The 22,435-nt window shown below is 38.0% G+C and overlaps 1 protein-coding gene across 7 annotated transcripts in view; it reads left to right on the top strand.

Moving 5' to 3' along the window:
* Ccdc77 (coiled-coil domain containing 77) overlaps nucleotides 1-19,553 on the top strand; it is a 49,021-nt gene extending 29,468 nt beyond the window's left edge. For all 7 annotated transcript variants that reach the window (XM_040281213.2, XM_021732147.3, XM_021732148.3 and 4 more), the window contains 9 exons: nucleotides 1,037-1,179; nucleotides 6,143-6,239; nucleotides 8,077-8,149; nucleotides 10,172-10,263; nucleotides 11,393-11,541; nucleotides 15,628-15,847; nucleotides 17,326-17,451; nucleotides 17,548-17,700; nucleotides 18,750-19,553. In XM_040281213.2, coding sequence (XP_040137147.1) covers nucleotides 1,037-1,179; nucleotides 6,143-6,239; nucleotides 8,077-8,149; nucleotides 10,172-10,263; nucleotides 11,393-11,541; nucleotides 15,628-15,847; nucleotides 17,326-17,451; nucleotides 17,548-17,700; nucleotides 18,750-18,896 — 1,200 coding nt within the window. In that variant the 3' untranslated portion in view covers nucleotides 18,897-19,553. The remainder of the gene's footprint in view (nucleotides 1-1,036; nucleotides 1,180-6,142; nucleotides 6,240-8,076; nucleotides 8,150-10,171; nucleotides 10,264-11,392; nucleotides 11,542-15,627; nucleotides 15,848-17,325; nucleotides 17,452-17,547; nucleotides 17,701-18,749) is intronic.
* The last annotated feature ends 2,882 nt before the right edge of the window (nucleotides 19,554-22,435 follow it).

Below are 22,435 nucleotides of genomic sequence, written 5' to 3'. Positions count from 1 at the left end.
AGTTCAAAGCCAGCTTCAGCAACTGAATGAGGCCCTAAAGCAACTTATTGAGATCCAGTTTTGTAATAAAAAAATAAAAAGGGCTGAGGAAGTGGCTAAGTGGTTAAGCACCCCTGGGTTCAACTCCCAGTACCAAAAAAAAAACGTATTTGCTTGCCTTTTAAGTTACTGATAGAAACTCCTACCAATCAATGTAAGAATAAGTAAAACCTGAATTTTTGCATAAAATGCAAATTTATACCTGTGCTTTAAGATATAGAGTTTAATCTATTTTCTATAAATAGCTTAAATGATGTACTTACCATGCACTAATTGTCCGATTACAAATATTTTCTCTAGATTTAAATGTATTTATTTAAGAATGTATAATTAGCTAAAATTTTGCCAAGAATACATATGTTTGTATAGTACCATTTACTCATTAAGGTTTTTTTGTTTTTGTTTTGGCACCAGTGACCGAACCCAGGGGTACTTAGCTATTGAGCCACATCCCCAACCCTTTTTATTTTTTATTTTGAGACAGGGTCTTACTGAGTTGCTTAGGGTCTTGCCAAATTGCTGAGGTTGGCCTTGAAATTACAATCCTCTTGCCTCAGCATCCCGTTGCTGGGATTGCAGGCATGTGGCAGCATGCCCAGCTCCATTTGGTAAGTTTTACCAGGGATCATCATGACTTGGAAAAGCAATAATCAAAAAGCAAAAATAATTAATTTGAAAATCCATCTATTCTGTGTTCAATAAAATTAGATTTTTATTCAAAAAGAACCATCTTAAGTGAGCTGTGGTAGTGATGTCTATAATCCTAGTGACTCAGGAAGCTAAGACAGGAGGATCACAAGTTCAAAACCAGCCCCCAAGGTAGCAAGAACTTTAGTAACTTAGTTCTAAAACAAAATTGCTGATGTTGTAGCTCAGTGGTAAAGTAACCCTGGGTTCAGTCCCCAGTACCAAAAAAAAAAAAAAAAGTAATAACTTCTTTTAGACCCAATATCTTTCTGATTACCTTATTATTTGTTGTTTTCTTTCCTTTTTGCAGCATAGACTTGAATGGGATTTACAGCAGAAGGATGAAGAGATTGCTGAATTGCAGAAAGCTCTGAGTGATATGCAGGTCTGTCTCTTCCAAGAACGGGAACATGTTTTACGCCTGTACTCTGAAAATGACCGACTAAGAATCAGGTACCAAGTAGCTTAAGGGGAATTGTTGGAGTTGTAACTCTAAATTACATTTAAAATGATAAATGTATCTGCAATTATTCTCTTAGGTTATATTCCTTAGGAAACAAACTGAGATGGAGATTTGCCTGCAGACCAGTTATTGGGGAGATTCTCAGGAGTAATATCTCTTAGCAGATATTTTGACATATACTATCTATGAGAGAATTTGAACTGTGATATATTGATAAAAAAGCCATCCCAACAGGGAGCTCTAAGGCTAGTGTGGCCTTTCAGAGGCAGAGGATTCAGACTTTTATATCTCCATATTGACCAGTCATTGAATGCAGGTTGCCTTAAGGAGAGGGCATAAACTTGGGAGAAGCAGCCCCCTTCTCCCAAGCACAGTTCTTGAGAAGGAGTTGGCTCCTGGGAGATGGTTATCTTGATTCTAAAAGGTACATTTAAGCAGTGCACTATGGCATCCTCTACAGTATACTTCTCTCCTCCCCACCCCTGATAAAATTTACCATTTCAAGCAGGGCATGGTGGCACACACCTGTTACGATCCTAATGGCTGGGGAGGCTGAGACAGAAGAATCACAAGTTCAAAGCCAGTCTTAGCAACTTAGCAATTCTTCAAGACCCTGCTTTCAGTGCTTATGGGTATATATCCAGAAATGGCATTACAGACTTATTTGGTTGTACATTTTTTGAGGAACTGCCATTCTGTTCTCCATAGTGGCTATGCCAGTTTACATTCCTACTAATAATACACATGGTTTCTAATTTCTTTACATCCTTGCCTACATTTGTTAATATTTGTCTTGTTTTGTTTTTTGGTACCAGGATTGAACCTAGGGGTTCTTAACCACTGAGCCACATCCCCAATTCCCCAATGCCCCCTCCCTTTTTTTTTAAATTTTGAGATAGGATCTTGCTAAGTTGCTTAGGGCTTCACTCAATTGCTGAGGCTTACTTTGAACTTGCCATCCTCCAGCCTCAGCCTCCTGAATTGCTAGGATTATAGGCATGTGAAACCATGCCTCACAATATTTTCTGATATTTTTAGTTATAGATATACACAATATTTTTATTTTATTTATTTATTTGTTTGTTTGTTTGTTTGTTTGACTTTTATGTGGTGCTGAGGCTTGAATCCAGTGCCTCACATAATGCTAGGCAAGCGCTCTATCACTGAGCTCCAGCCCCATCCCTAGCCCCATTTTCTAATATTTTTGACAGTTGCCATCTTAATGGATATGAGTAAGTATTTCATTATGATTTTGTTTTCACTTCCTTAATGACAATGTTGAGCATTTTTTCATGTGTTTATTGGCTATTTTTGTATCTCTGAATAAATGTCAGTTCATGTCCTTAGCCCATTTTTGGGGGGGGGGGTTTACTGGGGATTGAACTCAGGGGCACTCAACCACTGAGCCACATTCTCAGCCCTATTTTGTATTTTATTTAGAGACAGATTCTGACTTTGCTGCTTAGCACCTCGGTAAATTGCTGAGGCTAGCTTTAAACTCACAATCCTCTTGCCTCCACTTCCTAAATTGCTGGGATTACAGTCGTGTGCCACTGCACCCAGCCATTGTCCATTTTTTAATTGGGTGGTTTTGTTGTCATTGTTGGGTTGTAGAAGTTCTTTATATGTTCTGGATATCAAACCCTTAATTTGCTAATATTTTCTCCAATTCTGTAGATTGCCTTTTTACTCTCTTATTGGCATCCTTTGATGCACAAAAGTTTTAAATTTGTTGTAGTCCAATTTATTTATTTATTTTTTAGTTATTTCTGCTTTTGGTTTATACAAGAAACCACTGCCAAATCCAATATCAAAAGCTTTTCCTCTAGATTTTCTTCTAGGAATTTCATAGCCTTAACACTTAAATTTGGATGTTTGATCCATTTTGAGTAAAATTTATTTTTTTATTTTATTGATTTTTTTTATTTTTTTTGGCATTAGAGATTGAACCCGGGAGCGCCTAACCTGGGAGCCACATCTCCAGCCTTTTTTTTTTTTTTTTTTTTTTTTTTTTTTTTGGTATCTGGGATTGAACTCAAAAGCACTTAACATCCCCAGTCCTTTTTCTGTTTTATTTAGAGTCAAGGTCTCACCAAGTTATTGAAGCTGGCTTTGAACTCGTAATCCTCCTCCCTCAGCTTCCCAAGCCACTGGGATTATAGGCGTGCATCACCTCGCCCAGCTTTGAATAAATTTTATAGATTATATTGAGAGTCCAGTATCATTCTTTGCATGTAGATATCCAGTCCCCGTCTCCACCATCATTATCATCATTATTTTAGTACTAGGGCTTGAACCCAGGGGCACTTTATCACTGATATTTATATGCGGTTCTGACAATGGAACCCAGTACCTCACACATGCTAGGCAAGTGCTCTACCACTGAGCTACAACCCCAGCCGCCTTTTTATTTTTTGTTTGTGACAGGGTCTCACTAAATTGCTGAGGGTCTCCTTAAGTTGCTGAGGCTGGCTTTGAACTTGAAATCCTTCTGCTTGGGCCTCCCAATTTGCTGGGAATTATAGGTGTGCATTACCATGCCTAACTCCTACCATCTTTTGTGGGTCTGTATGTGGTTCTAGGGATTGAACCCATGGCCTCATGCATTCTAGGCAGGTACTCTACCACTGAACCTCATCCCCAGCCCCAGCATCATTTTAAAAGGAGTTAGCTGTGTGGTTTCTGGATATCTCATAGTTAAGCACTTCATCTTGGCAGGATCTAGCAGCATGACAAAAGCTGCTTTTCAAAATGTTCTAATTCTTACTTCTAGATGGTATGGTCTTGCTCCAGATTCTGAGAGGATCTATTGTGATTCTTATAATAAGGTCAACCAAAACTCCTCATGATTCCTGTTCTAACCACAGGTACTATAAGATCTTTCAGGTCATATGACCTGAGTTCTTGTACCAAAGTTTTGACCCAGTGCAGAACCTCCTTTCTGCCCTGGCCATACTGAAAGCTCACTTTTCATGTTACTTTATACATGGGTTAGAACAGTATCCCAAAGTATAGAATATGTGTCTCCAAGGCCTTTCAGGCATTCATTTCCTTCTTGATGGTAGTAGCTATAAGGTTCAATAATTTTGTCTTTTACTTTGGAGGGATTGTTCTGGCATGTGAGATCAGATCCCTAAAATCTTTACTAATGTCTTTGTCAGGTTTATCTCCAATTCTCTGGAACACACTTATCTTACTAGGGATTTCAGTGAATTTGCTATCTCTTTTCCATGCTTTCTAACTTAATATATTATCCATAGTGAAAAAAAATGTGATCTGTGGAATGACCATAACCAAATCCTTTTATACTGTACTGACAAAGATCAAAGGAGTTAACATGGCACTAGGGAAAGACTATAAAAGTATACTCTTGCCCACCTCACATGAATGTGAACTGCTTTTGGTCCTTGGAGGGATGGAAAAGAATGCATTCACCTTTATCAGTGGCCACATTCCATGTACCTCAGATCACATTAATCTGCTCTAGCAAAGATACTACATCTGGCACAGTGATTGAAATTGGAAGTTACCTGGTTAGAATTTGCTATTATTCTCCAGAATCCAAACTTCTTTTGTATAAGTCATACTAGTGAATGAAATGAGGGATTGATAAGGCTCTCCTCGTTGCATTGTTTAAGTCTTTTTACCATCTTGACTGAGTATGGTGTCAAAGACTTCTGACCCCAGAGGCCAAGAAACAAATTTGGAGGTTCTACCAACTACCAAGGATGTGCATTCTATTTATATATTTGGTAACTGGGAAAGTGTCTGTTGATTGGATCTGTGAATCTATTAGGACCACTGTGAGCTGCACCAAAATTCTATTTATCCCGTGGTCCCCATATGCCTTGTGCTATGGTGATGTTTCACATTAACCAGGTATTAGTGTCACCTCAGATCATGTATACAGCAATCCTTGAAGTGCCAGGGTATTCTTTTTACCCTGGTGTAACTACTTGAATGAATGACTGCAGGCCTTGTGGTGAAGAATTGGGGGCAATCATTTACCTTGAACACTTGCTGTAGTGTCACAGGTCTTTGCCTTCTAGGAGAGCCAGCCTCTTCTTCAGCTAATAGTCTGGAAAAAAGCACCCAAGGTTATGACTTCTTATGGAGCACAGCCCTTAGCCTCTTCTCCATCTTTGGTTATTTTGATTATTTAAGCTGTACCTTGTTAACTCCCCATCTATCTTGCTCTTTCTCCTAGGAACACTTTGTTCTATGAACTGTCTCCATATCACTAGCTCTGAAGTTCCTCTTTAGAGTTTGCTTCCTTGGCAGATCTGCTATCAGCTGTCTGGTATCAGTTTGGGTTCCCTGGGAAACAAACTGCACAATGAAGATTTGCTTGCAGGAAGTTTTTGGGGAGTGCTCTAAGGAATAACCACCTCTGAGGAAATAAGGAAAAAGCCTAATTGGACAGATGGAGAATTTCCACTGTGATTCAGTTAACAGCACATCTCAGCCAACACCACACATCTCAGCCAACACCACACGGGGCTCCAAGGCAAGGAGATTGGGTGTTTATACTCCCTCATTGACCAGGCATGGATGTGGGCCGTCCCTGAGGAATGGGAGGCATGAGTCAGTGAAGTAGTTCTCTTTGGCTGAGGGCAGTTCTGGAGAGATTCTACTGTGAATCATCTGTGGGCAACATTCCTGGGAGTCAGGGAATGAGCCCATCAGTACTGAAGAAAAGGATCTAGGCAGTGCACCTCTCCATCCACGAGTTACTGTCTAAGACCAGCTGAGAAATTATTTTCTCTCCCTCATCTCTGACTTCCTAGATAAAAATACCTGTTGTCTTAACTATAGCTGAGGTCTAGGTAAGTCTTATTTAATTTTAATTTGAGATTACTGTTTTTAAAACAAGTCAGAAGGGAGATCCTTGAAACAGAAAAGGTTACTTACTTGGGATCCATGATGTGTGCTAATTTTCTGTGACAATTGCAGAGAACTAGAAGACAAGAAAAAGATTCAGAATCTCTTGGCTCTTGTGGAAACGGACACTGGAGAAGTGACCTATTTTTATAAGGAGCCTCCCCACAAAGTAAGTAATCTTTGGGTATTGAATGGGGGTCAGTAATTCAGCACTTGCTAAAGAAAACTTATGGAGAGTAGTTAACCAGTACAGTACCGTGTTGACGTAAGTTTGCAAAGCATTTTCCTTCAGAAACCTTGGGGAGTAGTGTTGTTTACTCCATTTCCCCATTTAGAAACCTAAAGCCATTGTAGAATGCTTGATTAGCATGCATGCATGAGGCCCTGGGTTCTATCCCCAGCATCACAAAAAAGAAACATAAAGCCCAGAGGGGTAGATATTTTAGATATTTTAAAGAAGAAAATGGGCAGACTTTGTGGAAAGAAAGTTTCAGTATTTAAAATTTTAAAAAATCTTGATTTATACTGATTACAAATGTAATACATGGTATTTATTAAAAAACAGTACAGAGGGCTGGGACTGGGGCACTTGGCCTGGTATGTGTGAGGCACTGGGTTCGATTCTCAGCACCACATGTAGATAATAAAGATCTATCAACAACTAAAAAAAGAATTTAAAAAAAAAAAACAGTACAGAGATCTATCATATAAAAATGACAGTTTCCGCTAATCCTCTAACCCAGAAATGAACCATTATTAATAGTTTTGTTTGTTTGTTTGTTTGTTGTGCTGGGGATTAAACCCAGGACCTTGTGCATGTGAGGCAAGCACGTTACCAACTGAGCTATATCCCCAGCCCCCATTATTAATAGTTTAATATAGCAGGGCATGGTGGGAGCACACCTGTAATTTCTAGCAACTCAGGAGGCTAAGCCAAGAGGATTGCAAGTTGAAGGCCAGCCAAAGGAACTTAGTAAGACCCTGTCTCAAAATATAAAGAGCTGGGGATGCAGCTTGAGTTTAAGTTCCCCTGGGTTCAATCCCCAGTACCACAAAAAAAAAAAAAAAAAATAGTTTGGTATACCTTATAGAAATGTTTATGTGGGAGCCTGGATGGTGGCACATGCCTGTAATCCCAGTGATTTGGGAGGCTGAGGCAGGAGGATCGAAAGTTCAAGGCCAGCCTTAGCAGCTTAGCAAGGTCCTAAGCAATTTAGTGAGACCTGTTTCAAAATAAAAAATTTTTAAAAAGGCTGGGATGTAGCTCAGTTTTAAAGCATCCCTGGGTTCAAACTCCAGTACCAAAAAACAAAATTTTTTTAAAAAAGTATTTATATAGGACTGGACTGGAGATAGATCTCAGTGATAAAGTACTTGCCTTGCATGCAGGAGGCTCCGGGTTCTCAGCACTGCAAAAAAAAAAAAAAAGAAAGAAAGAAATATTTACATGTATGTATATACTATTTACTGTTTCCATTTTTTCACTTTTTTTTTTCCCCCTATACTGGGGATTGAACCCAGGGATGTTTTGCCACTCAACTACAACCCCAGTTCTTTTTATTTTATTTTGAAACAGGGTCTCCTTAAGTTGCCTAACTGGCCTTGAACCTGATCTGCTGCTTTTGCCTCCCAAGTCACTGGAACCAGTTCCTTTTTTTCACTTTTCATAGGTAATTTCTCATTAGCGTTTTTACTTATATTTACATATGAATATTTCTGTAATATATAATATTTCTATTACTTTCTTTAAAGGCCCTTGTAAAAAAGCACTTTTTTAAGCATGATTTGTGAAATATCCCTATAATTTTATTTTTTAGTTTATATCAACACTGGGTTTTATCTAAAAAAAATTTTGTGTTGCCTCTCACATGCATAACATCCTTATTACATAATTATTCAGTTTTGACAAATTTAATATAAAAATAGTGTGGAATCGGCAGAATTAAGGCTAAAAAGTACAATTTCACACTTACAGGAAAGCTACTTATCCTTTTTTGGTTCTTTAGGTCAGCATTTTTCAAAACACTATTCAGGCTGCTGGTGTATGTGAACAGAATGATTCTTCAGCTCCTAAACCAGGTAACAACCATGTTATTAGAAAGTCTCGTTGATGCAACATTAAAAATCACAGCACAAATAATTTGAAATTTCTCCTACTAAACAAGTGATAATTGATGTTCATAATGATGCCTCTGGTGGTCTAAGATCTTACTGAGCTTCTTGAATCATCTAAGAATCTTCACTTTATTCAGTACATATTTTCTTTTATTCTTTGTTTTAATATTTTTTAAATTGATACATAACAATCATATATATTTATGGAGCACAGGGTGGCATTTCAATAGTGTATATGATGTATAGTGATCAGATCAGAAAAAATCAACATATAAATCACCTATCATTTCTTAGTTTGGGGAACATTTAAAATCTTCTGCATTGGCTGTTTTGAAATATACAATTGATTGCCATCAACCATAGTTATCCCACTTTGCTTTTGAACATTAGAAATCATCCTCTGATCCAGCAATACCCCTGCATCTGTTTTCCTTTCTATATACTTCCCAGGCTCTGGCAACCTCAGTGTAATTTTTTTTTTTAATACCTTTACTTTTTTATTTTTTATGTGGTGCTGAGGATCAACCCAGGGCCTCGCATGTGCCAGGTGAGCACTCTACCACTGAGCCACAATCCCAGTCCCCTCAGTGTAATTTTTAGTGTTGCTTATTTTATTTTTAAATTTTTTATTATTTTTAGTTATGCATGACAGTAGGATGTATTTTGGTATACACACATGGAATATAACTTCCCATTTTTGTGGTTGTAACTACATGATGTAGATTTACATTGGTTGTATATTCATGTAAGAACATAAGAAAGTTATGTCCAGTTCATTCTACTGTATCTCCTTATCCCATCCTTCCTCCTTCCCTTCATTCCCCTTTGTCTAATTCAGTGAATTTTTATTCTCCCCCAACCCCACCTTATTGTGAGTTAGCATCCACATATCAGAGAGAATATTCAGTCTTTGGTTTTTTTGGAATTGGCCCATTTCACTTAGCATAATAGTCTCCAGTTCCATCCATTTACTGGCAAATGCCATAATTTCATCCTTCTTTATGGTTGAGTGATCTTCCATTGTGTGTATGTACTAGTGTTGCTTTTATTTGGTTGTCAATGGATCTTTATTCATTTATTTATTTATCTATCTATTTATCTACAGTACTGAGAATGGAACCCAGTTCCTTGCACATGCTAGGCAAGCACTCTACCACTGAGCTACAACCCTAACCCATAGTGTTGCTTATTTTAAAAATAACTTGGAGCTGGGGTTGCAGCTCAGTGATAGAGCACTGGCGTAGCATGCGTGAGGCACTAGGTTTAATCCTCAGCACCTCATAACAATAAAATAAAGGTATTGTGTCCATCTACAACTAAAAAAATATTAATTAAAAAATTAAAACAATAACTTTGTGTTTTGAAGTTTGTTTAATATGTCATAACCAAAATATTTGAATTTAGTTTTTCTTATTTCTTATGCATTCTGATTAAGTAAGATCTCACTAAGAAAGTAGACAGTTGAGCCTGGTGGTATATGCCTGTAATCCCAGCAACTTTGGAGGCTGAGGCAATTCAAGGACAGCCTCAGGAATTTAGTGAGGCCCTACGCAACTTAGTGAGACCCTGTCTTGAAATAAAAAATAAAAAGGTCTGAGGATGTGGCTCAGCGGTTAAGTGCCTCTGGGTTCAATGAACAAAATAGGGATGTAGCTCAGTGGTAGAACATGCCTGGGTTCAATCCCTAGTACCAAAAATAAAAGAAAGTAGACGCAATGCAAAGGAACATTAGTAGTTGATTCTGCTGAAAGGTAAATCTGATTATCTAGGAGAACTCCTATAGAGTTTACTTACAGAAATTCCCACTTGAAAAAATAAGCATTATAAGTATTGTGTGTTTGCCTTCCTTTCCTTCTGTCATAGGTAAAAGAAACTGAACTCCTCTGCATGGATAATGCTGAAACTTTCTTTTTGTAATGTTGAAAATTAAATAGCAGAAAGAAAAGTTGAGTAGTCTTGTTGATGGATATTTGTTTTCTAATTTAGATTCTAAAGAAGAAAAAAAAAGATCATCAATAAGAGAGAAGGAATACGGTTCTAAGCATTACCAAGGAGACATAGAAACACTCATCCTACAGGTAATGGATTTATTTTGGCAGACCAAGATGATTTCTGTCCACACGTTTAGTTTTGTAAAATGTTCCTTCAGTATCATGCAAGTATTTCATTTCACATGGGTTTTATTTAGGCATCGTGTGATTTAAAAAATTGAGGTTTTCCTAATTTCTAAGTGTTTATTGGTGGGTACCAGGGATTAAACTCAGGAGCACTTGACTACTGAGCCACATCCCCAGACCTATTTCATATTTTATTTAGAGACAGGGTCTCACTGAGTTGCTCAGTACCTTGCTTTTGCTGAGGCTAGCTTTGAACTCATGATCCTCCTGCCTAAGCCTCCTGAGCCTCTGGGATTACAGGCATGTGCCACTGCGCCCGGCTCTTCTAGGTGTTTATAGTTTAAAACCATTATTCTCTATTTGAACATTCTAGAAGTACTTCTCTAAACCTTCAGTTCATATTGCTAAGCTCTACCCAACAAAACCATCTTAAAGTAAGAATTCAGTTTGTAGTTGGCCTAGGAGGAACACAAGAGAATCATAGAGGGAAGTTTTTCTGTGCTGACAGATCAACATTTGCAGTTATATCCATTTATTTAGTTCATGAGTTCTAAAGTCTAGGAAAGTAATAAATCATTTTCTTGTTACCTGGTAATTATATGTCCTTTGGTGTCATCTTTTATCTTATTGCACTGAAGTTTCTATCCTTCTCCCATTGATTTAAATGACAGATTCTAGCTTTGGCCAGTATTTTCAGAATCAGAGAAGGAAATTACATTACATTCCTTTTGCTCTATTTTTTTAAATAAAAAAACTCAAGAGTCATTCTGTTTCTATGCATGCAGTACCTCTTAAAAGGGAGACAGTGAAAAGGCAAGATAGGGTTGGGGAAATAAAATTTTGTTGCCTTCTCTGTGTGATGTAGATATGGGCTTTAGTGTAGACAAAGAGTCTGCTCTTCTGTAGCCTAACCTCACTTTATAAGACATGAATAAAGAGATTAGAGTTGAGACTTTTCTCCTGTTTGTTTTGCTGCTGTGCTTTAGGTTTGTTTTACTTTAGCTTTCTTTCTGGGAAAGGCTTTTTTTTTTTTAGTGTAATGAACTAAGTGCACACAGGAGTGGATCCCTCACCCCTGTCGCCTGTCTAGGTGGAAGCACTGCAGGTGCAGCTAAAAGAGCAGTCCAAGTTTTCTAGAGAACAAGTCGAAGGGCTCATGGAGGACAGACGGATTCGCCTCGAGGAGATACAAGTTCAGCACCACAGAAATCAGGACAAAATTAAAGAACTAACCAAAAGGTGAATGCTCAAGAAACATGTACCTAACAGGTGTCCTGTTTTTCTGAGTAGCTTAAAAGTTAACAATTCTTGGGCTGGAGACATAACTAAGTGGTAATGTGCTTGCCTGACATGCACAAGGCCCTGATTTTATGATCCCCAGCACTCAAAAAAAGCCAACAGTTCTATACTGTAGCATCTGTACTGGGGATTGAGCCCAGAGGAGCTTTGCCACTGAGGTACATCCTCAGCCCTATTAATTTTTTACTTTGACACAGGGTCTCACTAAGTTGCTTAGGGCTTTGCTAAATTGCTAAGGCTGGCCTAGAACTTGGGATCCTCCTGCTTCAGCCTTCTAAGCCTCTGGAATTACAGATGTACACCACCAAATCCACACCCAGCTCTCTTGTTCTTTGATTTATTTTTTTTTTTAATATTTATTTTTTAGTTCTCGGCGGACACAACATCTTTGTTGGTATGTGGTGCTGAGGATCGAACCTGGGCCGCACGCATGCCAGGCGAGCGCACTACCGCTTGAGCCACATCCCCAGCCCCTCTTGTTCTTTGATTTAACCATCTTTAGTCTTTTGTTTAGTTCCAGTGGCCAGATTTGTGCCATAAAGATATCCTTTGGGGGCCAAGGTTGTGGCTCAGTGGTCGAGCACTTGCCTAGCATGTGTGAGGCACCGGGTTCGATCCCCGGCACCACATAAAAATAAAATAAAGGTTAAAAAAAAGGGGGGGGGGAGAAATTTTAAAAAATTAGCCCTGGGCTTGTGGCTCAGTGGTAGAGCACTTGCATTGCATGTGTGAGCCACTGAGTTCATTTCCCAGCACCACATAAAAAAATAAAGATATTGTGTCCATCTACAACTAAAAGTATTAAAAAAAAAAAAAAGACATCCTTTGTTGAATATGTTTGAACACCTCAAATTTACCACTACTGAAACCAAACTATTTATGTCTCTCAATAAATCCTCCCTCCCCCAACCTCAAACTTACTAATTCACTCTTTTTCCCATTTAATTTCATATCATTACATCCATCTAGTTTGCCGACCTTGAAACAATAGGATCATCCCAGGTCTCTCATTTCTTAATTACAAACCATATATTTAGAAGACAACAAGTCTTCTAAATTCATTCTCTGGCTAGGCATGGTGGTGTAATCCTGTAATCCCAGCTATTTGAGAGGCTGAGGCAGAAGGATTGCAAGTTCAAGGACAGCCTGGGCAATTTAGCAAGACCCTGTCTCAAAATAAAAAAGGACTGGGCTGGGGATGAAGCTCAGTGATAAAGTGCCCCTGGGTTCAATCCCCCGTACCAAAAAAATGAAAAGAAAAGAAATTCTCTGCTTTTCATTTCTGTTGATTCAATTGTATTATTTAAATTCTTGTAATAATCTAACTATTCTTCCTATCACTTTTCTCTTTGTATTTTATAACCTTCCTTATGAATTAATTCCTCTATTAGAAGTTACCAACTGCTTAAAAACATTTGAACCAGGTATAGTGGCACACAATTATAGTCCCAGTTACTCAGGAGGCTGGGGCAAGAAGATTGCAAGTTCAAGGCCAGCCTTAACAACTTTGTGAGATGCTATCGCAAAATAAAATTTTAAGAAGTGCTGGGTATTATAACTCAATGGTCGAATGCTTGTCTAGCATACACAAGACCTTGCAGCTCAATCCCTAGTCCCATAAAAGAAAAGATAAAATAAATAAAAACCACATTTGATAGCTCTCCCATTTACTGTGTTATAAAGCATAAATTCTTAGGGACTCCATTGTCTAACATCAAATTAATCTTTGAGCTTCAACTCCTTCCCTCTTGCTTTAGTTCACATTGTGCTTCAGCCAGACTAATAACTCTTGTTTATATAGCAGGCACCTTGATAATAAGCATTGTCACTCCTTCTCTGAAGACATCCAGGCCAAATTAAGTTCTTCCTTTCCACGTTCCCATAGTGATTACTGTGCCTCCATAATGACTTATCACCTCATAGTAGATTGTCTTTTGTTTCCTCAGGTCTTGATATATAGCCTGTGTCCTACCCTGTGTACACAGTAGCCACACACAAGTTGCACCTTGCCATTTCTTTTCTACATTAAACATCTTTTTAAAAAATTTTCTTCTGGGGTCTGGGGCTGTGGCTCAGTGGTAGAGCGCTTGCCTAGCATGTGTGAGGCCTGGATTCCATCCTCAGCACCATATAAAGATAAATAAATAAAGGAATTTGGTCCATCTACAACTTAAAAAAAATATTTAAAAAAAAATTTTTTTTCTGTGTTTGGGATCAAACACAGGTCTTCATATATGCTAGGCAAATACTCTTCCACTGAGCCACAACTCCAGCCCATAATTTGTAATTTGGTTTGGCATTATTTGCATATATAAGCTTGGTCAATTTTGTCCATTAGATCTTTTTTTTTTTAATTGGACATAATACCTTTATTTTATTTTATTTTTATGCGGATGTGGTGCTGAGGATCAAACCCAGTGCCTCACACATGCTAGGCAGGTACTTTACCACTGAGCTACAACCCCAGCCCTAGATAAATCATTCTAAGGTTATTGAATAGCCTAAAATCCTAGGTCATTAATGATTGTCCTTTGGGTGTCACTCTCAAATCATTGTATATTAACTGGACAATACTTTCCTAATTTGTAATTGAGAATATAATGTAAAATAGAATAAAATTACTCACTGAAAACAGGAGAGATCCTTGTGGTAACTGACTCAGTCTATCCCTGTATGTTTACTTTTTTTTCTTTTTTCTCTCTGTTTGTGTACACACATATACCCTAATACATATATATATATTCATCTGGTTACATTTGCTTTACTTTGTGCCTGGCACTGTGCTATCATTTTCCTCTATCTGTGTACTCTGTTAATCATAAAAAGAATTAAGTGAATATAGCAATAGGTTTTCATTGGAAAACTAGTTATTGCTGCATGGTACTTAATATTCTTGTAGGTAATTGAATCATTCAGTATAGAATTTTTCTAGGTGGTGGTGTTAAATTAATGAGTTGCTGATTTCCAGGGATTTCTGGGGAGTTGTTTACTGGGGATTGAACCCAGGAGTGCTTTACCAGCGACCTACATCCAGAGTCCTTTTTATTTTTTATTTGATGTAGGATCTCATTAGTTTGTGAGGCTGGCCTCAAACTTGTGATCTTCCTGCCTCAGCTTCCCAAGTTGCTGCGATTACTGGTGTGCACCACAATGCTGGCAGGGATATTCATTTTCAAAACTACAAACATCATTTTTCAATTTCTAAATCTTGAGAATAGTTATCAGGAATCTATGTAGTGCCTGTATATGTCTAGTAGTTGATAGTATTCTTGCAAATCTATTCATAGTAGCATAAAAATACATTATAAATAAGGTATATACTTTGGGGAACATCCTGCAGGTTGATATTTAAAATCTAATATATATATATATATATAAACAAGTGTTGAATTATGAGACAAGGTATATATTAAAATTAATAATAAGAGAGCTGGGATTGTGGCTCAGTGGTAGAGCACTTGCCTATCATGTGTGAGGCATTGGGTTCAATCCTCAGCACCACATTAAAAAAAGTAAACTAATAAAATAAAGTTTAAAAAAGTTTTTTAAAAAATAAGAAATGGGAAATTAAAATGGACTTAAGTACTGAGATGACTTCATAGAGAAAGTTTATAAAGGCTAATCTATGAACCTGGGAGCACGGGTAGATACATTACCCTTACCCAGTAAAATGGCATGGTGGCACACACCCATAATCCCAGCAGCTCAGGAGGATCTCAAGTTCAAAGCCAGCCTCAGCAACTTAGCCAGGCCCTACACAACTTGGCAAGACCTTCTCTCAAAATAAAAAATGAAAAGGGCTAATGATGTGGCTAAGTGGTAGAGCACCCCTGGGTTTGATCCCTGGTTAAAAAAATAAGGTTGCCAATGATCAGAATAAGTGTGGTTTTAAGACTGCTAATATTTTACAAAATTAATATATTGTACAATTGGAAAAGAACCGTTGTCTTCCTTTTTGGAATAACCCTATATTTCAGATGTACTATATAAGCATTTTCATGTCCATGCTTGTCCTCTCTTTCATAGTCTCCATCATACCCAAGAACTGCTCTATGAGAGCACCAAAGACTTTTTGAAATTGAGATTTGAAAACCAAACTAAAGAGAAGACATGGATGCTTGAAAAAGATCAGTTGATGTCAAAGATTAAGCAATACAGGATGCAGAATAAGAAGAAAGATGATAAAATTGGAAAAGTTATGCCAGTTTTACATGACAGTCATCATACCCAAAATGAATATATTAAGGTAATGTCCTGATACCTTAGAGAAATGTTTATTTTTCTAGAACACCACAAGAACTCAGAGAATTCCAAAGAACCTACATATTATCATATATAATCTATTCAGTCAAGGAAGCTGGGGTAGCAGCAGCCCAAAATAGCTGATCATTAACAAATGGGCTAGACTTTGTGGCTACAGCAGTACATAGGCTAGACAAGATCTGTCCATGTGGTGTTTACTGTTTTTTTTTGCAGTACTGATGATTGAATCCAAGGGCACAACCACTGAACTACATCTCCATCCCACTTTATTTTGTTTAGGTGCTGGGGATTGAACTCAGGAGTGCTTTATCACAGGGTCTTGCTAAGTTGCTGAGGGTCTCACCAAGTTGCTGAGGTTAGCCTCCAACTTGCGGTGTTCCTGCCTTAGCCTCCCAAGTCACTGGGATCACAGGTGTGTGTACCACACCAGGCTTGGTGTTTATATTTAATGAAAAAAACAAACAATAGCAAATAAGCAAGAAAATTATAGATTATAAAAAGTGATAGATATTAAGGAATAGAGAATTATATGAAGATTGCATATAATCACTGGAAGCCCATTTCAGAAGGGGAGCACAGGGACACTCTTATGTCTGATGTTTCTGGAACTAAGCTTGCCAAGGAGACCTAGGGAAGGAGCATTCCAGGCAAAGGGAGAAGTTTAAAGGCCCTCGGGTACATTCAAGGAAGAGGAAAGATATCATGGTTGTAGAAGATTAAGCAAGGAGGAAATGATAGGCAAGAAGCTTACAAGAGAGGGCAGATAGGTCATGGCAAAAAATATGAACTTAGTGCCAACTTAGTGTCTTCTAAGGATTGTGTTTACGTAAGTAACATCTGATTTAAGATTTTTTTGTTTTGTTTTTGAGATAGCTTCACTATATTACCCAGGTTGACCTTGAACCTTGGGCTTTAAGTAATCCTCCTGCCTTAGCCTCCTGAGTAGCTGGAACTACAGGTATACACTACTGCACCAAACTCTATTTAAAGTTTTTAAAAGGTCATTTTGCTATTCAATGAAACACATATAAAAACATGTTATTGTTGTTAGTTAATGTTTTTTCTTCAGAAGCGTGGCCCAAAACATATATTGTAACATTTTATTTGGGACAAATTCTGAGCTTCATTATGTGACCCCATTTGTCTTTATTTTAAAGGATTTCTTTCAAAAAGGGGCTAAAAAAGTAATCTAGAAATTGGAAGTTTGGAGCTGGGAATGTGGCTCCATGGTAGAGCAACTTGTTTAGCATGCTTAAGGTCCTTAATTCAGTCTCCATCCAAAAAAGAAAAAAGAAATTGTAGGTTTCCATATGTTCTCCAAGGTTCCTTGCCATCTTGTTCCTTAACTCATTTTGTATTTCTAGAAATCCCTTCTTTCTTTTCTTTCATTACCTAAGTGCTAATTGAATCATCTAATTTGTAGAACTTAGTATTAATGCTTTTTGTCCTTTCAATCTGCAGTCCCTAAAGGATAAGTTGGCACAAGAGAAAAAGTTGTCCAACATGTACCAAGAGCAGTGCATTGCTCTAGAAGAAGAACTTGCCAAAATTCGAGAGGAGGAGGGAGTGAGGAGAGAGATCTTCAAGGTACAAAATTCTATGCCACTTAAAATGGAGTGGGAAGTGTAGGTGACTGGGGAATGCTTCCTTCCTCTTAAATGCCTTCCTATTCTCCATATATAGGATCGCTCTAACAAGATGAGTAAGCGTTTACAGATAATGACAAAACGCTATGAGGCCTTAGAGCACAGACGTATGTTGGAAGTAGAAGGCTTTAAGACAGATATCAAGGTTCTCCGACAGAGACTGAAAGACTTGGAGCAAATGCTCTATAAGGTAATCTCTGGTCCTGAATTATCACAAAAGAGAAAGGGTAGAAGTGTGGGAACATGATCATGAGGGCTCCATTGTAGCTCAGTGGTAGGGCATGTGCTTCGCTTCCACAAGGCCCTGGGTTCAATCCCCAGCACCACAAAAAAAAAAAAAGAAAGAAAGAAAGATATGCCATTTCCCTGCTGGTAGACACTAGGATCACCACCCTTCTAGTCTCCCTGAAAATCAGTTTAACAGTATACACTACAGAGAAAACCAAAATAGACTGAAATAATTGAATGACTGTATCATTAATACTTCTATCTAAACAAAACTTAGAAATTGTCATCCTTGGTGCCAGGTACGGTGGTACATGCCGTAATCCCAGCAGCTCAGGAGGCTGAGGCAGGAGAATCCTGAGTTTAAAGCCAGCAGCAGCAAGGTGCTAAACAACTCAGTGAGACCCTGTCTCTAAATAAAATACAAAATAGGGCTGGGGGTGTGGCTCAGTGGTTAAGTGCCCCTGAGTTTAATCCCCAGTACCCACCCCACCCCCTGAAAAAAAAAAAAAAGAAACAAACAAAAGAAATTGTCATCCCTCCCAATTCATGAAGTAAATTTAAAGAATTATGTCTGTTGGACAAATGGGAAAAGTGAGTAATTAATAATTTTCCCAGACAGACAGACAGAGCTTTTTAGAAGCCAAGTTGCATCAAGAGCCTTCTTAGAGATTTAACTAGTCATCCATATATCCAAAATGATAACTATGTTCTGAACAAGGTTAATAATAAAAAAAAGAGGAGGTATTTCCTCTTATTCTTTAGCAGATTTACCAATAATGTTGTTTATATAGATCTCTTTTTTTACCCATTTTTGTTTATTGCACTCTTTTTTTGAGGCTTCTCTACTGTTGTATAGGAAATAATCTCTTGCCTTTACTGAAAAACTAAGAATTGAATTTATTCTGTGTACTAAATATACCATAAAAAGATGTCATTCAGCACAGTCTGCTCTTTTTGAAATCTCTTCCCTGTCTTATGCCATAATTGTTTCTTCTTTTTTCAAATCTTTAGGTAACAATTAATACCCGGGCAAACCAGGACCTTGCCATTCTGTGTGAGGTCCGGGACAGCAATAGACGGGCACACAAGATACAAGGAGAACTGAAGAACATCAAATCCAAAGTGTTCGGTCTGGAGAATGAACTTAGGCTCTGTTGATGTCTACTTTCAGAGGCGGTCAGTTTCCTGAAATCTAGGAAAAGGTTATCTGCTCCCAAAAAGACTTACAGTTGACTGGAGTATCCGTTTTTATAAAGACAAAGTGAAGAATCAAAGTGAGCACTAAAAAGCTTATCTTGTATACTAAGCCTTATTCGTAATTTTCACTCTCCTGTTAACCTTTTGAGGAGTCTGGATTATAGCCTGAATTACTCTGAGGCTTTCCCACATTATTTCTCCTGTTTGTTTTAACAGGTTTTGTTTTTTAAAACAAAGATGAAAATTTAGGAGAAAGGGTTTTTTGCTAAGAACTTGGCTGAGTGTCATTAGGAAGAACACTTTCTAAAGGAATAAAGACATTCATTAAAGTTGCCTTCCTCCTATGCAGAGAAAGCTGCAGCACTTGGCAAATTTGCACTACTCAGCTATGGAACTTTGGAATTCTTCCATCATGAGCATCTCCTGAATTGCCACCAGAGGGCAGTAGAGACCCTACTCCTAGGCAAATGATTCTAGAAAAATAGAGGTGCCACTTTGGCAGGAGTGAGACTGAAATGATCCTTTATGAAAAGTTTGACATTGTATCAATAACATGTTTTTTAAATAATGTATATATTTCAAATTAACTATTTTCAATAAAATAAGTAATCAAAAATATTTGAGTTTTCTATATGTCTTGTTAAAACCATGTTTATATTTTGTTAATGTCTCATTTATCTCAAAAGTGCTTTCTTGTTCCCTGGCCTCTGCAGTTTTGTACAAGTTTTTCCAAATTAAATCTCTTGAAATCATCTGGTATTGGAGGTAGTAAGAATAGTACAAGGGCAATGACACTAAAACTTTCTTTTCTTTTATTTATGTATTTTTTTTTTTGTACTGAGTATTGAATTCAGGGATGCTTAACCACTGAGCCACATCCCAACCCTTATTTTGCTTAGGGCCTTACAGTAGTTGCTGAGGCTGACTTTTGTTGTGATCCTCTTGCTTCAGTCTTCCAAGCTGCTGAGATTATAGGCATGCACCATTGTGCCCAGCAACTTTACCCATTTTTAGCTAAATTACTGTGTACTTTAATACGAGGGTGAATTTTATGGTATGTGAGTTATATGTCAGGTTTTTTTGTTGTTGGGTTCCAGGGATTGAACTCAGCCTTATTTTGTATTATTTAAGACAAGGTCTCACTGAGTTGCTAAGCACCTCACCATTGCTGAGGCTGGCTTTGAACTTGGGATCCTCCTGTCTCAGCCTCTGGAGCTGATGGTAGTATATGTCAGTTTTTAAAAATACGTATACGTGAATTACTCAGTCTGGTGCCTAGCATATAGTATATTCAATTGTGGTTAAATATTATCAATATTTTGGCTTTAATTTCTACCAGTTGTTTACCAATGTCATTTAGGTTCCAAGATGTAGTTAATACCATTCATTCCTTCATTCAAAATCTTAAGCCAGACATGGTAGTGTATACCTATAATCCCTGTCTCAAAATTAAAAAGCTCATTGGTAAAACACGCTTTGGTTAAATCCCCAGTACCAGAAAAAATAAAAATAATTATGGTATTAGAAATGTGCTGGTTCTTCTGTATAAAAACCCTAAAGCTGGGGCTGGGGATGTGGCTCAAGCGGTAGCACGCTCGCCTAGCATGTATGCGGCCCGGGTTCAATCCTCAGCACCACATTCAAACAAAGATGTTGTGTCCGAAGAAAACTAAAAAATAAATATTAAAATTCCCCCCCCCTCTCTCTTAAAAAAAAAAACTAAAACTGGGCATGGTGGCACATGCACATGTCTATAAGGCTAGCTCAGCAACTTAGCAAGACCCCATCTCAAAATTTTACAAAGGGCTGGGGATGTAGCTCAGTGGTAAAGCACCCTTAGGTTAAATCCCTAGAACAAAAAATAAATAAAAACACTGAAACAGTCTTTGTTCTCCAGTGGTTGGTGGTGATGGTAAAAAGAAAAAACTCAAGTTAGTAATGAATGAAAAGCAGTGCCATAGGTGCATAGGATAGAAGCAGCAGAGAAGATGACTCAAGGAGATATCTTTGAGCAGAATCTTTCCATTTTTTGTTTGTTTTGTTTGCTTTGTTGTTGCTGCTGCTGTTTTGGTACTGGGGTTTGAACACAGGGGCACTGAGCTAAATCCCTAGTCCTTTTTAGTTTTTATTTTGAAACAGGGTCTCCCTGTTGCTGAGGCTGACCTCAGATTTACAATCCTTGGCCTCAGCCTCCTAAGCTGCTGGGATTTCAGGTGTGTGTGACCATGCCTGGCTCAAGCAGAATCATAAAAGTGAATTCAAGGCCAGGCGTGATGGTTCACACCTGTCATTGCAGTGGTTCAGGTGGCTGAAACAGGATCACAAGTTCAAAGCCTTAGCAAGGCCCTAAGCAACTCAGCAAGACCCTGTCTCAAATTATTTTTTAAAAAAGGCTGTGGATGTGGCTCAGTGGTTAAGTGCCTTGGTACCAAAAGTGGGGGAAAAGGATCATAAGTTCAAAGCCAGCCTCAGCAACTAAGTGAGGTTCTAAACCTACCCCTTTCTCAAAAAATAAAAAGGACTGGGGATGTGACTCAGGGTTAAGCACCCCTGAGTTTAATCTCTGGTACCAAATAAAAAAAGTAAATTCAAGCTAGGATATGGTGGTGCACCCAGTAACCCAAACCACTTGGGAAGCCGAGGCGGAGGATCATAAGTTCAAGGCAATTTAGGGAGACCATGTATCAGAATTAATAATAGAATGGGGTTGTAGCCCATTAGAGCACTCCTGGATTCAATCTCCAGTACCAGGGGGGAAAAGGAAGTGAATTCAGATCAATCTGGGCATTCTAGGTAGAGGAGAAATAACATGCAAAGGCAAAAAAGAACAGAGTGGGGAATTGCAAGAACAGTAGACAGTATGCAATGTACATTAGAAGTTGTATGAAATTTCAGTAAATACAATTATGCAATTCTTAAATTCAAGACTTTTTCATCAATTGAAAACATTTGGGTTTACTTTAAAATGGGGCGAGGAGCCAGGCATGGTGGTATGCGCCTCTAGTACCTACTACTCCAAGACTAAGATGGGAGAATGGCTTGAGCCCAAGAGTTTGTGGCTGGCCTGTGCAACATAGCAAGACCCCATCTCAGAAAACAAAACTACAACAAAAAAAGCAAAAAAAAAAAAAAAAAAAAAGCGTGGGGGGGGGGGATAACCAAAATTTGAAACAGCTGGTGGTAACAATTCACATGTAAAAAGAAAATTGGAAATACAAACTCACTTTCTTAAAAATTAGGGATGGATGAGAAGCATCATGCAATAATAAATCTGTGAGATGTTTATTTCCTAGGAATTCTTTGTACTGCAGACCAGAGTAATGTGTAATCACTACCAGGATTTATTGCTGTATCTATAGGAACAATGAAAAAGATGGTACAATAGATCTGAAAGCAGCCATCAGTGTCATCTGCTTTGCCTTTTAAAATTTCTCTTTTAGCCTCTATACATGAGTAACTTAGCAATGTCACCTTTTTATCCATAAAATGTATGTGATTTT

The sequence above is a fragment of the Ictidomys tridecemlineatus genome, chromosome 6, assembly GCF_052094955.1.
Source record: "Ictidomys tridecemlineatus isolate mIctTri1 chromosome 6, mIctTri1.hap1, whole genome shotgun sequence".
Lineage (NCBI taxonomy): Eukaryota > Metazoa > Chordata > Mammalia > Rodentia > Sciuridae > Ictidomys > Ictidomys tridecemlineatus.
This window is presented reverse-complemented; position numbering and strand designations above follow the sequence as displayed.